The sequence below is a fragment of the Mustela erminea genome, chromosome 6 (genome assembly GCF_009829155.1).
Source record: "Mustela erminea isolate mMusErm1 chromosome 6, mMusErm1.Pri, whole genome shotgun sequence".
NCBI classification, from domain to species: domain Eukaryota; kingdom Metazoa; phylum Chordata; class Mammalia; order Carnivora; family Mustelidae; genus Mustela; species Mustela erminea.
The window spans coordinates 31,110,040-31,126,273 of NC_045619.1; the positions used below are offsets into that span (position 1 = coordinate 31,110,040).

A 16,234-nucleotide genomic window follows, 5' to 3' on the forward strand; every position below is an offset into this window, starting at 1 on the left:
ATTCTTGAGAAGCTTCCATATTTAAAGAATGTGGAAAGGGACCATGAATGACAACTGACAAACTATGAAAGACTGTTGTATGTTACAGTTCAACTATGCACCAGGTACTATAAATTAATTCATTTATTTATCCTCGAGGTATTATTCTTTTATAGATAATATTTTTCATACATCTTGCCATCTAAAAGCTATAGTCTCACCAATTTCATACAACTATTATGTAATATAACAGGAGGATCCAATCTATGGGATCCCAAAATGACAAAAGTTTAATTCCCAAAAGTTTAATAGTGACCTTCAAGATAAAATACTGACAAAATAAATATATCTTCATAAAAAAATGAACTAAACTATTGGATTCTCAATATAAAATTAAAATAACTATTAGGTAACAGATATGACACAAATTTAAAATTTTCTGCAGAAAAAAACTCAATATCTTTACCTTTAAAGTCTAATCTATTTATACTGAAGTCACATATTTTTAGATGGTTAAACATATAATAAGTGGTCATCTCTTTTGCCTGATTGATGAAAAAAAATTAGCAAGAAATAGATTTGTTTACACTTATTACTATCCTAACACATTTGATTTTCACATACGTATGTTGTTTTTAAAAAGATTAAACCAAGGTACACAACCAAGGAAAGAATCATGTACTGCTTTAAAGAAGACAATCACACTGGGGCGCCTGGGTGGCTCAGTGGGTTAAAGCCTCTGCCTTTGGCTCAGGTCATGATCCCAGGGTCCTGGGATTGAGCCCCACATCGGGCTCTCTGCTCAGCGGGGAGCCTGCTTCCCCTTCTCTCTGCCTACCACTCTGCTTACTTGTGAACTCTCTGTCAAATAAATAAAAAATAAAATCTTTAAAAAAAAAAAAAAGAAGAAGAAGAAGAAAATCACATCTTCTACCTCCTATCTAACATATACATTTTAGGGAAACAAATTCATAAATACTATGATAACAATGTTGATAAAAAAAATCAGGAGTAATAAACTTAGAATATTTTAAAATATAAGATGCATATAAGCGATAAATAACTACTTACCTCAGACATAGGAGTTCCCCAGAAGTCATTCTGAAATAAAGTTTTTAAAGGTGTAGATGGATGCAGGTCTTTATTATCCAGTATTGCTGAAACATCATCAAAAACAAAACCACAAAAGAGGCTGTTCCAATAGCAGGCAGTAACCACACCTACTATTAAGGTTATTTCTTTGAGGTTAATATCAGCCATCTTTTCCACAAGCACTTGTGGACAAAATCTGGGGGGGGAAAAATCATGAAGATAAGATGAAATAAGCATCACTGTTTCTTCATCTAAATAAAATTTTCATCAAAAGATAAGTAAAATAGTGAATGTTAATTCTCCCAGAGAATTCTTCAAAGCTCAGCTCAAATTTCATCCACCTCTGAAAAGCATTAGCTAACCACCTCTCCAAATTCCTAACTTAAAATTGCTCCTTCATGTATTTCATATTTCTATTAGAATCTTTATCACACCATTTAATCTCTGGACTTACCTCTCCAGCTAACAAGACAGTGACTCCTTATCAATTGTCACAGGTCAGGTTACTCAGGGAAACACACACACACACACACACACACACACACACACACACACATACACACACACTTTAAAAACCTAGTATGGGGGGTGCCTGGGTGGCTCAGTGGGTTAAAGCTTCTGCCTTCGGTTCAGGTCATGATCCCAGGGTCCTGGGATCGATTACCGAGTTGGGCTCTCTGCTCAGTGGGGAGCCTGCTTCCTCCCCTCTCTCTGCCTGCTTCTCTGCCTACTTGTGATCTCTGTCTGTCAAATAAATAAATAAAATCTTTAAAAAACAAAACAAAACAAAACAAAACAAAAAACTGAGTATGGTATACTCCAGTAAATAAATTTTTGTTAGAAAAAAAAATAAAAGATACTGAACATAGATTTTCTGAAATGTAGATGAAGCTTGTATTTTAGTACCTTATATACCCGAAGATCAACTATTAACTAAATTAGGCATCCAACTGTGAGTCTGCAGCCCTGTTTAATTTGGTTCGAGCCTTTTAAATATATCTTAAATGTGCTTAAAGGCATTTTAAGCCTAAGCTAACTATATACTAGCCATTTAACTATAGTCTCCCTATTTTTTCACACTGATTTATTTGATTGATGTATGTTATCTGCTTAACAATGATCTTAAAACCCAGATCTAAATCAGTGTATTTCTCATTACAACAAATGATTTTAATCTAGAGAACAGGCTTCATACATGACAATTTATAATTAAGTCACTGCTTTAGAAAGAATTTAAGAGAATGGTTTAGAGTAAAAGAAGCTGTATTAACTGGACAATACTGAAGAATGAGCCGTATAATAAAAATAAGATTGGAGGGTACTCTTGGGAAAACCAAGCCAATGATATACTTTTCCAGCTTGAGTAGTGTCATTAGTATCATTTTAGTATTATCTGTGGAAGGCAGAATTGTGGCCCACCAAAACCATTCATAACCAAATCCCCTGAATCTGTGATAATGTTACTTTACATGGCAAAAGAGACATTACAACATGTGATTAAATTGAGGGTTTTGAGGGACACCTGGGTGGCTCGGTTGGTTAAGTAGCTGCCTTTGGCTCAGGTCATGATCCCAGCATCCTCGGATCGAGTACCACATCGGGCTCCTTGCTCGGCAGGGAGCCTGCTTCTCCCTCTGCCTCTGCCTGCCACTCTGTCTGCTTGTGCTCACTCTCGCTCCTCTCTCTCTCTGACAAATAAATAAATAAAATCTTTATAAAAAAACTATTAAAAAATAAATTGAGGGTTTTGAGATGAGGGGATTATATCTTTATTATCTGGGTGGGCTAATTCAATGACAAGAGACCTTAGAAGTTAAAGAGGGAGGCAGGAGAGTCAGGAAAGGGGAGATGGGAGTGATGTGATGGCGGCTGGGACCACAAGGCAGGGAATGATGGTGGCCTCCAAAAGCTGGAAAAACCAAAGGAACACATTCTTCATTAGAGCCTCTAAAGTAACCACAGCCTACTGACTCTCAATTTTAGTCTAGGGAAACCTATTTTGCACCTACATAATTATAAAATAATAAATTTGTGTTAAGTCACTTTATTTGTGGTAATCTATTACAGCAGCAAGAAGAAACTAATTAAAGAGCCAGAAGATCTAAGACCTGATATGTATCTATAGGAGTTCTTGCTAGATGAGAGAAGAATACAGTAGGGAGGGCAGAGAGACTTAAAATCAGGTGAAAGACTTATATAAGGATACAGACACACACACAAAAGCCTATAAGAAAGTATTAAAGTACATTTAGAATCAGATAGGAAAACCTTAGAATATAATACTTAAAGAAATGCAAAATCCAATCTTAGAAATTACAAAAGGAAGTAAGCTGTACCTTTTGAAGAAATAGTTTTTAGTAAGAGAAAAATGATCTAAGAGTTTATCTGAATCCAGAACTGATTTATCATCTCTAAAGAATATGAACCTGCACCTTATCCCAGAAAAAATTAGTGGCAGTTGTTTAAAGATTGGAGATACTGAATAGGCATTTGCCTCACTTCTTCTCAATCACAGACTAAAATGACAATCAAGGAATAAAAAGCAAAAAGCAAAAAAATAATAAAATAAATAAATAAAAATGAAAATAAATAAATTCTCAAGGATAAAGACCACTGGATTTTGGAAGCTCCAAAAACAAAAGTTTAGTGGTGATTCAACAGAGCTCAGGAAAGTGCATCTTAAGCTTAAGGGGTAAAGCTAAAAAGCTTTTTGCGTCACTGCCAGCAACAATCTCAAAACTGGTGACAAGAATCTCAAGAAAAAGGAACAGATGTACTTGTTAAAATTTAGACTTCTCTGTCATTGGGTACAGGCAAGTAACCTTTTCTCCTGTAGCATGGCAGAAGACTAGAGACTTCCTCTCCGAAATGGATGAAACACAGTGTGTCTGATAAAGAAGATACAAGTGAAAACAAAGGTAGCAAACTGAAAATGAAGGTTAACTAAAAGTCTGTATTTTGAGACTCTCCAGTTATCTTCTACCAACTAGGCTCAGAATCTTATAAAATTTTACAACCCTGGAAACAAACAAAAAAGAGGCCTCTAAAAGCTTCCAGAAAAGAAGAAAGCAGGTTTCATGGCAAAGATTAGGAATTCAAACAAATCTCTCTCTTTTTTTTCCCACTAACACTGGAAGCTGGGGGTTGGGGGGGGGGGGAGAGCCAGAAAAAAAGGAGTAATGCTTCAAATTTCTGAGGGATAATAATTTCTAACCTAAAATTTGATATTAATAAACACAAATTTCCAGAACAAAATCTTAAGATATTCAAGTTCTCAAAAACCTTATCTCTGGTGTCTCCTCTTCTCAGGAAACTGAGAAGAAGACATATTCCAATAAATGAGGGAATATACCAAGAAACAGAAAGGGAGGGAAATCAGGAAACAGGGGATCCAATGCAAGACAGCAACAAAAGAAATACCCAGAATGAGAACCATGCAAGCAGGTCCACTAGCCAGCACTGGAACAGGTCAGAAGGTTCTTGAGCAATACTCTCAGGAAGATATAAACAGAGCACCTAATGTGTAAAAACTATTTCATTCTCCCATTGTGTGTGTGTGTGTGTGACTGTAATTTAGAAAAACAAAACAATTCAGGACATCTACCACTAGGCGGGTGAAAATCAAGTCCTGTGTATGGGTCACAAATCTCTCTCCCACATAAAATCTCAGGACCCTGATCTGGGAACAACATTTGGGATTCTTACCCCGAACTGCTGTTTGTCAAACTGTTTGCTTAAGTGTTCTCACCACAGGAAAAACTAAAATTAGTAGAAGAAAAAGAGTAAATTAAACCTCTACTACTTCAAAGTTATATTGGGGAACAATATACATATGATCATTACAGTACTAATCATGTTTAAGAGACTCAACATACACCATAGACTCTTGGTATATTAGCTTCAAAACCATAAAGTACAATTTTATATGATACAATAATATATAACATATATTAAATTATAAACCATGCAATTTGTGGATTTAGACTTTTTAGTTGAAAAGTATAATAATTTAGCCAAGTTTACAAATATTATTGGAATTTTGTAAGGACTTGGGAGTTGCTATAGTTTTAAGCTTAATTTACTAGTTTATACAAATTGTTTTAAGTATTGAGAAAGTTTCGCTTTTTAAGTCAGATATCTGAAGTCCTTGAATACAAATGAATACATTCAAACTGTAAATATAATTTTTTAAAGATTTTATCCCCTTATTGAAGAGAAAGAGAGCATGAGCAGGGGGCAGGGAGAGGGACTAGGGGAGAGTGAGAAGCAGAATTCCCACTGAGCAGGGAGCCCAAATGGAACTCAATCCCTGGGAGTCCAGAATCATAACCTTGGCTGAAGGTAGATGCTTAAGCGACTGAGCCACTCAGGTGCCCCTATAAATACAATTTTAAATTAAGGGAATTTAAACAAGTTTTTTTAAAAGACATATTTGTTTATTTTAGAGAAAGAGAGCAAGTGCGCACGTGTAGGGGGTGGGGAGGCAGAGGGGTAGAGTGGGGAGAGAGAGAATCCCAAGCAGATGCCACATCAGGCTTGATCCCATAACCCTGAGATCACAACCTGAGTGGAAACCAAGACTTGGATGCCTAACTGACTGTGCCACCCAGATGCCCTGACCAACTTTGAAACAAACTGACTAAGGCACTTAGTCCTTTCAATTTGAGTTGTTATAGAGAAAAAGGGTAAGTTTATAAAATAAGGGTTTTTTTTTAGGTTGAATTTAAAGGTTTAAAAAAACCTAAGGTTATAAAATGCAACTTTAAGAAACTTAGACAGTTCCCAGGATTTCTAAATAGTTAATGAAGAGTTATACAGTCACATTAAGTTGCAATGCAGTTCATTCAGTAACTGAAACACTCAAATCCAACATAATAATCAAAACTCTCAACTTGATTTAACTTAAGGGATTGTCCTCTGCTCCAAGCTCTGGATCACTGCAAATAAGAAGCCTCTTGTCATAGAATGGGGTTCTACTCTTCCTTCTTTAGATATGAGAGTACCTTACATTCTTGTTAAACATAGTTTTTGAACACTACAACATTAGAGCAAAATGGTGAAAGAAAGGAAAACAAAAATGCTTACTTGACACGTATGGTATAAAACCCCATACCCCTGGGAATCATCACCTCAAGTTCCTTTTATTTCTATTTCAACTTCCTTCATTAGAAGGAAGACCCTTAGTCCCTCCTTGGAAACGTGATATCCAGCTTTGATTCACCGAGATCTATTTGCAATCATGACCCCTACTTCCATCCTCTACTCCCACAGGTGGCTTTGGGGGCAGAACCTCAGATGATTCCACAACTGAGTTCACAAGCATGCACTAGAACTAGCTCACTCCCTTTGTTTCATCATTAAACTCCCTTGGGTTATCTTTAAAATTCTACAAACTTGGTATGGGTGAGGGGTTTAAGGAGCATCACGTGGGTTTACCAGTGAAATGCTATTCATCAAGTAAATGGCATTATAAAATGCTTACTATTCATGATGAGTACTGTTATGGTTAGTTTTATGTGTCAACTTGACTAGGCGAGAGTAGTATCAAATACTAATCAAGGTGTTGGTATGAAAGTATTTTGTAGATGTGGTTAACGTTTACAATCCAATGACTTTAAATAAAGATTATATTCCATAATGTGGATGGACCTCATCTAATCAGTTGAATTACCTTCAGAGCAATACTGAAGTTTCCCTAAAAAGAATTTCTACCTCAAGACTGCAGCATCAGATCTTCCTGGAGAGTTCCCACTTTTCCATCCTACTCTACATCTACAAACTCTACAAATTCTGAATTTACCAGCCCTATAATTTTTTAAGTCCATTCCTTGATATAAATATCTTTATTTGATACATATACACAAGTATATGTAGGTATATATATACATATACAAATATGTAACTATACATATATATTACTGTTGCTGGTTGTGCCTGGGATCCCTATTGCTTATAGTTATCTTGCTTGATTAAAGCAGGAAATCTAAAGTGTAGGGGGTCTCCACTAAAAAGGAGAATTACAGGCCAATATCTCTGATGAACATGGATGCAAAAATTCTCTACAAGATACCAGCAAACTGAACTCAACAGTATGTTAAAAGAATTATTCACAATTGCATGGAATTTATTCCTGAGCTGCAGGAATGGTTCAATATTCACAAATCAATAGAGGTGATACACCACATTAACAAAAGAAAAGATAAATAAAGGGGGATAAAAACCCTTCAAAAAGAATGAAATCTTGCCATTTGCAACCATGTGTATGGAGGTAGAGTGCATTATATGAAGTAAAATAAAATAAGTCAGTCAAAGACAGACAAATACTGCATGATCTCACCCCTACACAGAACTTAAGAAACAAAACAAATGAACATATGAGAAGGGGGAAAAAAGAAAGAGAGAGGGAAAAACCATAAGACTCTTAGATCTGAGAGGTGATGGAGGGAGGTGGTTATCGCACAGACTAGATGGGTCGTGGGTATTAAAGAAGGCTCTTGATACGAAGAACACTGGGTATTGTATGTAAATGATGAATCACTGAATTCTACTCCTGAAACCAACATTGCACTGTATGTTAACTAATTAGAATCTAAATAAAAATTGCTAAAGTGTAGAGGTCTTAGGTTGGAAAGCTAGTTTCTGCTATGTATGGTCATATCCTCTAGTAGGCTAACCTAAACTTCCTTAAATGGTGAGCTCAGGAGAGAAGGGGGGCAAATCCCAGTGCACAAACTCTTTTCACATCGTTACTTAAGGCATATAAATATATCCGTGTGTGTGTGTGTGTGTGTGTGTGTGTGTGTATCTCCCCTCCCCGCCATGAAGCAAGGTTAAACTATAGTCACCGAAGGAGAGGTTAGTACAAGGGCTAAGATCGTAGAATTTTTGAAGAATCTCCAAGGGAGCATATTATGGGAGAAAGGGAATGACAGCTAGTAGTTCTCATGGATGTCATGAGCTCAGCTATGGAGTCATTTTACGTTCTGCCCAAAAGAACTACTTGTAAGGGTAGAAGTTAAGGGAAACAGAAAGGTTTACGTAAAGGAATATATAGAGGGAGGCATGATTCACTGGGGGCCACTACTATAACAATGTACCACATCAGTATTAAATGTTAGCTGTGGGAATGGTACAGAGTATATGTTTGTGTACTCCTAAAATTCATGTTAAATCCTAATGTTCAATGTGGTATTTGAAGGTAGGGCTTTTGAAAGGTGATTAGGTCATGAGGATGGGTCTTCACAAATGAGATTAGTGCCCTTACCAAAGAGGCATGAGAGAGATCTTTTGTCCCTTCTGCCATGTGAGGAAATAGTAAAAACACTACCCATTATCCAGGAAGTGGGCCCTCATGAGACACTGAAAATGCTCATGCCTTGATCTTAGTACGTTCTAGTCTCCAAAACTATGAGAAATAAATTCCTCCTTTTATAAAACACCTAATATAGGGTATTCTGTTAGAGCACTATGAACACTGCCGTGTGAGGAAACAGTAAAGACACTACCCATGAGCCAGGAAGTGGGCCCTCATCAGACACTGAAAATGCTCATGCCTTGATCTTGGTACTCTGTAGTCTCTAGAACTGCGAGAAATAAATTCCTGTTTTTACAAACCACCTAGTACAGAGTATTCTGTCAAAGCAATATGAGTAGACTAAGGCAAATTCCAGTACTTCTTCTAGCCACATAAACATATTCAACGCAGACTCATAGTCTGAGTGAATGCGACTGATTTGTGTTTACTTACAACAATGGCATGTCACTACATACACACAAACAAACTAAATGCAATGGAAGACCACTTAAGAGCTACAACATAGAGATACAAAACTTAATATACTTCCTTCAGCAAAACTGTACCATGAACCCCTTTTCCTAAAAATCCAACAGTATAATTGTGGAAAAAAATAAACCTGTAGGAAACTTTTGTATGAATCTGGGACTATCTACCCTGGAAAGTAAAGTTTTCTCCATAAAATAATTTCATGATGTTATCTTCTTCAGTAAGAATAATCTATATTTCATGACTTTTTTAAAGCACATAAAGTTTGTGAAGGCTGCATTCACGCTTGTTCCTCCTAATCTTTCCAGTCTCCTGTCAAAAGACAAGTATCTGCTTGTTGCACACTGAATCCTCTCCAGGAGAACAAACAAAACAAAACATTTATTACACACAGTGCATACTAAATTTCTCATGGCCATGTTTTATTACAGATGCTGGAAAAATAAGTTACCATTCATTTTCTCTATAAGGCAGCTAAAAAGGGAATGGAAGTAACATTTAAATAAAGTAAGTGTCCTGATATAGGGAATAAAGTAGTAATTATAAAAGGGAAGCCTTTCTTGTGAGATGATTTTGGTCATATAAAACTGCTCATAAAACCAGGAAGAAGAAAAGAAGGCAGGTCCAGGCAAGTGTTCCTTTAATAAGTTCACTTATAAAATTATCACATAAATCTCTTCTCTTGGTGAAAACTGACTGATGCAGAAAATCTGATGAAAAGTAATAGCGAGTTTTGGCAACTTTCCTCAAAATTACATAGTGACTGTTTGAACTAGAACTTGGATTAAATTTCTTGATTCAGTTAGGTACAAACTTACCACAATGCACTAGGATCTAGACCACCTCAAACTTGTGTCCTGTTGTATCCCCCCCATATAGCTGTTGGGGCAGGTCACTGAAAAGACTGCCAGTTGATCTATAAACTGGACCCAGGTGATCTGAGTCTCCTTATCCCCTCCCCTTGGGAATGTGGTTCTGTTTGCTTTTCCTGCTCCCCAAGGCTGCTGCAACCACATAGCCTTGAGATAATGATATGGTGTTGAGAACACTGCATGATACACTTGACTACACCCAGTTAAGGCCTCTTTCTACATAAACTTTTAAGATTTGTGTGGTGGGTACAGGGATCCATTATTTTTCTGGCTGTCAAAGACAAGCTCTTAGGCAAGACCCCTTTGCTTAGTGAAACTGCCACCTACCAAGCTGGAGTGGCCTTCCCATTTCTTTGGTCTCTCTGCCCTCCACATTCAGTAGCCAGTTTCCAATTTTATCTGGGAAGCTCCCAAGGAAGTTATGAACCAACACTAGCACAGTGTAAAAGGTCAAAAATACTGTTAGAATAAGTAAAAAAGACTGAAATTTAAGTTAGGACTGTAATTGAGATCTGGGTTACAAATGAGATTCATTAATTATTAGGAAATAACTTAGCTTCTCTAAATCTATTTCCACTTCTGAAAAATGAAAATAAAATTCATCATTATACCAGGTACATTGAGTTGCTGGGAATATAAATATGAACAACAGGGTGAGGGGAAGTAAGGTCAGTAAAGACCAATACAGACAAGACAAAACTAGTAAATGAATATATAGGATAGTTATAACAAAGGAAAACCAAGAAAAACAAGGTGCTGCAGTAAAAACAGATTCTTATGACAAAAATAAACATGAAGTTTTTAGCATATGACTCATGTGATGAGAGAAATTAGATCTCATGTCTTCCTTCCCTTGCTAAATTATGAATTAAAAACTGAACATGAAAAATACGTAATTCAAATTCCTAAGTAAACAAAATTTCATCATTAAAATATGATATTTACTATAGACAGCAAGGCTGAAGAACAAGCACTTTACAGATGTTGGTTCTTACCATGCCTGAAGAGGCAGTATGGCATTAAACAGAATGTCCTCCAGCCTGAAAAATCCATTTTCAATCACACCATTTAAGTTTTAGCACAGTACTTAACCTCTCCAAGCCTCAGTTTTACAACTTGGTTGGAAAATACGGATGATATAGGCACTCACTTCACTGGACTGTTATGAAGATTAAATGATAAGAGTGACAAAATTATAGTAATCATAAGAGAATGGCATTTGCATAAAACACACAGGTTAATGGAACAAAACAAACCAAATACCAAGAATATACAATGAAGAAAGGAGAGTCTAATAAATGGTGCTAGAAAAACTGGAGAGGCCACATGCTCGCTGAGAATGACTTTCTGGATTTGGAACCAAAAGCAAAGGCAAAAAGCAAACATAAACAAGTGGTAGTATGTAAACTAAAAAGGAAACCCAACAAAGGAAACTGCCCAACAAAGGAAATGATCATCAAAATGAAAAGACAACCTATAGGAGGGAGAAAATACCTGCAAATCATATATCTGATAAGGGGATAATATCCAAAATATCTAGGGAACTCATACAACTCAACAGCAAAAAAGGAAATAATTTGATTTAAAAACAGAGAGAGGAACTTCTTCCAAAGACATACAAATGGCCAACAGTTACATGAGAAGGTGCTCAACATCACTAATCAGGGAAATGTGAATCAGAACCAGGAGGCACCACCACACACCTGTTAGTTTACTGTCATGGAAAAGACAAGAGATAACAAGGGTTAGCGAGTCGGGGGAGAAAAGGGAACTCTTGTGCACTGTTGGTGGGAATGGAAACTAATGTAGTCACTATGGAAAGCAGTTACAGAAATAACTCAAAATTAAAAACAGAACTATCATATTATCCAGAATTCTATCTCTGGGTATATATCCGAAGAAAACGAAATCACTATGTACATGAGGTATCTGTAGCCCCGCATCCACTGCATAACTATTTACAGTAGCCGAGACATGGAAATAATTTAAGTGGCCATTGACAAATGAGTAAAGAAAATGTGGTACATACAATGGATGATTCAACCATGAAAAGAACGAAATCTTGCCATCTGGGACAACATGGATGGATACTGAGAGCATTATGCTAAGTACCAGACAGAAAAACACAAGTACTATATGTATCTCCCAGGCAGAATCTAAAAAACAAAACAAAACAAAAAACAGAACACCCCCCAAATTCACAGAAACAAAGAAGAGACTGGTCAAAAGGTACCAACTTAAGATTTACAGGACAAATAAGTTCTGGGGATGTAATGTCAGCATGGTTAAAAAAATAAGGAACGGTATGTGGCATATAATCTCAGTAAAGGATACAACAAAATTATCATTCCTACACATCTGATGAATGTCTTTAAAACGTAGCTCACTAAATCAATACCTTTTATTTTTTGTTTTACCCAAATACTTGGTTTGGAAAGAAACCATATTTTCAGAAGGAAAACTTCTATCAATTATAGGTAAGAAAAAGTCTTTAAAAAAAAAAAAAAAAAGGAGGCACGGGTTTCGCAGTTGAAAATGTCATTCAGATTTCAAGTCGACAGCGTCTTAACAAAGTTGTCTAGTAGTGTCTCAAATTCACGAATGTCTAAGCACAGCGGGATGAACACAACTTGACCGAAAGAACTGAAAACACCTGAGAAACGCTTTCACAGGAGGGCATCCTCGGTAACCAAGGAAGGGACAGCATCTAGGCTGGTGAGTACTGAGGCCCCTTGTCTCTCCACCCCAGCATTAGGTTGGGCAAATTCTAACCACTCCTTTCTAGAACCTCCACTGTAGACCAGTTCTTCGATCTTCAAGTCCTCCAATCGGCGAAGGCTATGGCGCTACAGGTAAGGCGGGCAGAAGAGAATATGTCCTCTTCTCAATTCTTCACTCACCCCGAGACCACGATCTTGGCCGTGCGGCCCCACTCCGCTGTACGGAGTCGATTTAGTTCTTTTAGCAAAGAACTAAAACTTTCTTTTTCTTCTCACAGAGGGCAGCACCCGTGGAACGTGTGCAAACGCCCAAGAAAAGGGGGTCTTCTCACCTCTTCAGACCTGGACCGAGTCCTCCCGCGCCAACAGCACGAGCTTCATTAAGCCGGGACCGCTCCCCTCAATTCCTCCCCCGTCGCTGACCCACAGCCCGACCTCACCTGGGAGCGGTTCCACCAGCAGATGGCTTAGAGAAATCCCAGGAAAAGCGGCCCAGCTGGTAACGCCACCAAAGGCACAGTCATGGTCTACCTCATTCAGGTCACCGGCGCAGACGCGCCTCAGCCACTGCGCCTCCCGCCTCTGGGTCGTCCCCCCACCACCCCGGTACCGTCGCAGCCTCCCGCATTGCACGCCGGGAACGGCCTACCTCCACTTCTCATAGACTTCAGTTCCCAGCATGCAAAAGACTCCAGACAGAACTGCACTCTGGGATTTGGAGTCCTTATCCCTCGCTTTCTCCCCGTCTTTAACAGAGAGTCCGAGGGACGCTGCGGGAGAATCTAAACGCAAAGCATCACCCAAAGTCGTGAAATGTAGGCTTCCCTCGCATCCGGGGCCTTGTGCGGTCCTTGGCTGGGTGGGGAATGGTGTCGCCTAGCAGCCGCGCCGCTCTTGCCTGCACGGGAGCTGTTGGCGGGATCCAGAGTCCGGGCGGAACCGCGGTGGGGAGCGGTCAGGCGTGGCAGCGGGGCTGACCTTGGTCCGTGCGGCACATCAGGGGCCTCTGCTGGTTGCCAGGCTCGGTTTGGTGGGTGGATCTTGGTGAGCAGGAGCAGCCAGTTTCTTCCCAAACAGGTTCTTTAAGCCTCAGGGCCCGAATGTAACAGCCTATTTTCCGCAACCCTCAGTCTTTGGTCCGCATCCGTCTGCCTTCTCCTGTCTTCAGCCCCGTTTTCCCCGGCCTACCTGCTCTCATTTCAATCGTCCCCCCACCCCAAACCTTTTCTTTTTACTCCCAGTTCCTGCTTCACCGAATCAGGGTTCATTTTCAGCCTTCCAAGTACCCCCGCGTTTGGCACCTTTAGATGTTCGCGCGCCTCGGTGGTAAGGGGGCGTGGAGAAGGGGGCTCAGAATCTTAGTTCTGACCTAGATGAGTTGTATGAGAGAATCCGTCATAGTATATTCAGCTGGTTCAGTATTTGTTGTTTTGTGCCAGCTGCTGTAATTTTGATCAAGGCTATTTTGCCCACTTACCTGTTACACAAAGAGCCTTAACTCTTTGCTAACAACATAGAGAGTTATAATGATGTAATCTATAAAAATAGTAACGCTGCTTACCTTGAAAATGCTAATACCCACCTGTTTTGTTACAGAAAGTAAAGCACAGTAAAAGATTTCAAGATGCCACCTAATATAAACTGGAAAGAAATAATAAAAGTTGACCCAGATGACCTGCCTCGTCAAGAAGAATTGGCAGATAATTTATTGATTTCCTTATCCAAGGTGCTTAATTGATAAACAATACGCACACATATATATATACACACAACTATTATTAATCTAAGTTGTTCCTGAAGTCAATGAATGTTACAAATGGAAGAGTTTTTATGTTTTGCCCAAGGATTATAAAACATAGTTGCTTTTCTTTTTACTTAGGTGGAAATAAGTGAGCTAAAAACTGAAAGTCAAGAAAATGTGATACACCTTTTCAGAATTACTCAATCACTAATGAAGGTTTGTATACAGTAGGTTTTAATAATGGTTTTGACTATTAGAGGACGTTTAAGGAACTGTTCTTAAATAGGTTAATCTTTAGGAAAATACTTTGTAATATCAAAATCACTCAAAAATGAGATCTCTTCCAGTGTGGATTGAAAATTTTAGTGTGCAAAACATTGCTGGTTTCTGCTCTGAAGTTCCTAAAAGAATGTTTAAGAGAAACAGAATGGGTATTTTTTTAAATAACATAGTGAGGTCTTTTGTAATTATGTTAACATAATCCTGAAGTCAGAATGAAAAATGTGAACAAGTTGTATAGGGATTTATTGGTAGGGGAAAAGGTTTAGGTGAGAGAAGGGCCAAAGACTGATGAGTAATTTTAGGTAAATGAAAATCAGTGGTAAATTTTAGAAAGCTTCTAAAGCTGGAAATCGCCTTAAATAAAACTTGGGAGAAAATATGCTTATTCATTACAGTTGAGGAGACAGGTGCAGAAAATTGTTAATAGATTATGGAGGAAACAAATATTGGGTATAGCTTGCAGTGGGCTGTCAAGGGTATTACAGGGGTATTTTATGCTATCAGCAATGAGGATCCATTAGAGGTTTTTGAGCCGCAATTGGTAAATACAAAAGTATGGCTAAACTAGGCTAAACTATGGCTCAACAAGGCTAAAATAGATATGTTAATAAACAAACTGAAAGAAATTGAAGCTGTTTAGACATAACATTGTGAAGAAGGTTAGATATAAAATTATGGACTAAAATAAAGACGAATGTAATAGAAAAAAATAGTAGAAATAGTAGAAAACAATACAAAGGGAAAAGTTACACTACTGGATATAAAAGAGAAGGAAAAAGAGGAATCAAAGATATTTCAAGCTGTTAGGAATCTAGGAATTATATCCTTAAGTAAGAATATCATCTATTCATTCAATAAATACTTAAGAAAGTCTCCATATCCCAGGGATTGAATGCACTGAATACTGGGAAAGCAAATGAAAAAAAAAAAAAAAAATCCTCATTTTCAATGCTTATGTAAAGGCATATTGAAATAATGTTTCTTTTTATGTTTAGATGAAAGCTCAAGAAGTAGAGCTAGCTTTGGAGGAAGTTGAAAAAGCTGGAGAAGAACAAGCAAAATTTGGTAAAGGCCCTAGAAAAGTTTATCATGATGTTAAATAGGGGATTCTGTTTAGTATGCTCCATAATATTTATATACTCACTTTATTTTGAAAGACATTTCCAGAACCCTTGTTTGATGGATAAGGTATAAAAGTTATTTTTTCTTACGTTACCTTATTATAATCATGATTGAATCTTTAAAAATAACAATTTTAGTACTTTGAATTTATTTAAAAATTTGTTTTGAGGTAAATCTAACTGAAACTTTTTTTTTTAATAGAAAACCAATTAAAAACTAAAGTAATGAAACTGGAAAATGAACTGGAGGTATGTCCTTTTGTATTACTAGGGTGCACTTGTTAATTTTATTATGTTGAATTACTGTTTTCAAATTTTTTTATTATTGCTTGGAAAAATCACAAGAATGATACTGTGTTCCTAATTAGTTGTTTGCTCAACATATATTTTACATGTTATATAAATTCTTAGGATTGAGCATCCAATTGTGAACAAAATAAAAACATTCAGGAGGGGTACCTAGGTGGCTCAGTAGGTTAAACAGCTGCCTTTGGCTCAGGGACCGAGCCCCACATCAGGCTTACTGCTCAGCCGGGAGCCTACTTCTTCCTTCCCCTCCTCATGCTGCTCCCCCTGCTGGTGTTCTCTCTTTGTCTCTCTGTCAAATAAATAAATATAAAAAATAATAAATCTAAATATTAAAA

The 16,234-nt window shown here is 37.6% G+C and overlaps 2 protein-coding genes across 7 annotated transcripts in view; one reads left to right on the forward strand and one right to left on the reverse strand.

The window, feature by feature from the left end:
- The window catches only part of TMTC3 (transmembrane O-mannosyltransferase targeting cadherins 3), a 58,183-nt gene extending 45,096 nt beyond the window's left edge, over positions 1–13,087 (reverse strand). For 2 of the 3 annotated variants that reach the window (XR_004286730.1, XM_032346825.1), the window contains exons 1-2: positions 12,887–13,087; positions 1,051–1,267 (exon numbers count right to left, since the gene is read on the reverse strand). Coding sequence is in view for 2 of the 3 variants with exons in the window: in XM_032346825.1 (XP_032202716.1) it covers positions 1,051–1,239 (189 nt within the window). In the remaining variant the exon portion in view is untranslated. Of the gene's footprint in view, positions 1–1,050; positions 1,268–12,626; positions 12,863–12,886 lie in introns of those variants that run through there. The other variant, XM_032346826.1, reaches the window with a different exon arrangement.
- A 70-nt stretch (positions 13,088–13,157) lies between these two features.
- Positions 13,158–16,234, forward strand: part of CEP290 (centrosomal protein 290) — a 96,676-nt gene continuing 93,599 nt past the window's right edge. For 2 of the 4 annotated variants that reach the window (XM_032346818.1, XM_032346821.1), the window contains exons 1-5: positions 13,274–13,428; positions 14,043–14,172; positions 14,326–14,403; positions 15,465–15,534; positions 15,793–15,839. In XM_032346818.1, the coding sequence (XP_032202709.1) occupies positions 14,071–14,172; positions 14,326–14,403; positions 15,465–15,534; positions 15,793–15,839 (297 nt within the window). In that variant the 5' untranslated portion in view covers positions 13,274–13,428; positions 14,043–14,070. The other 2 variants (XM_032346819.1, XM_032346820.1) reach the window with 2 other exon arrangements.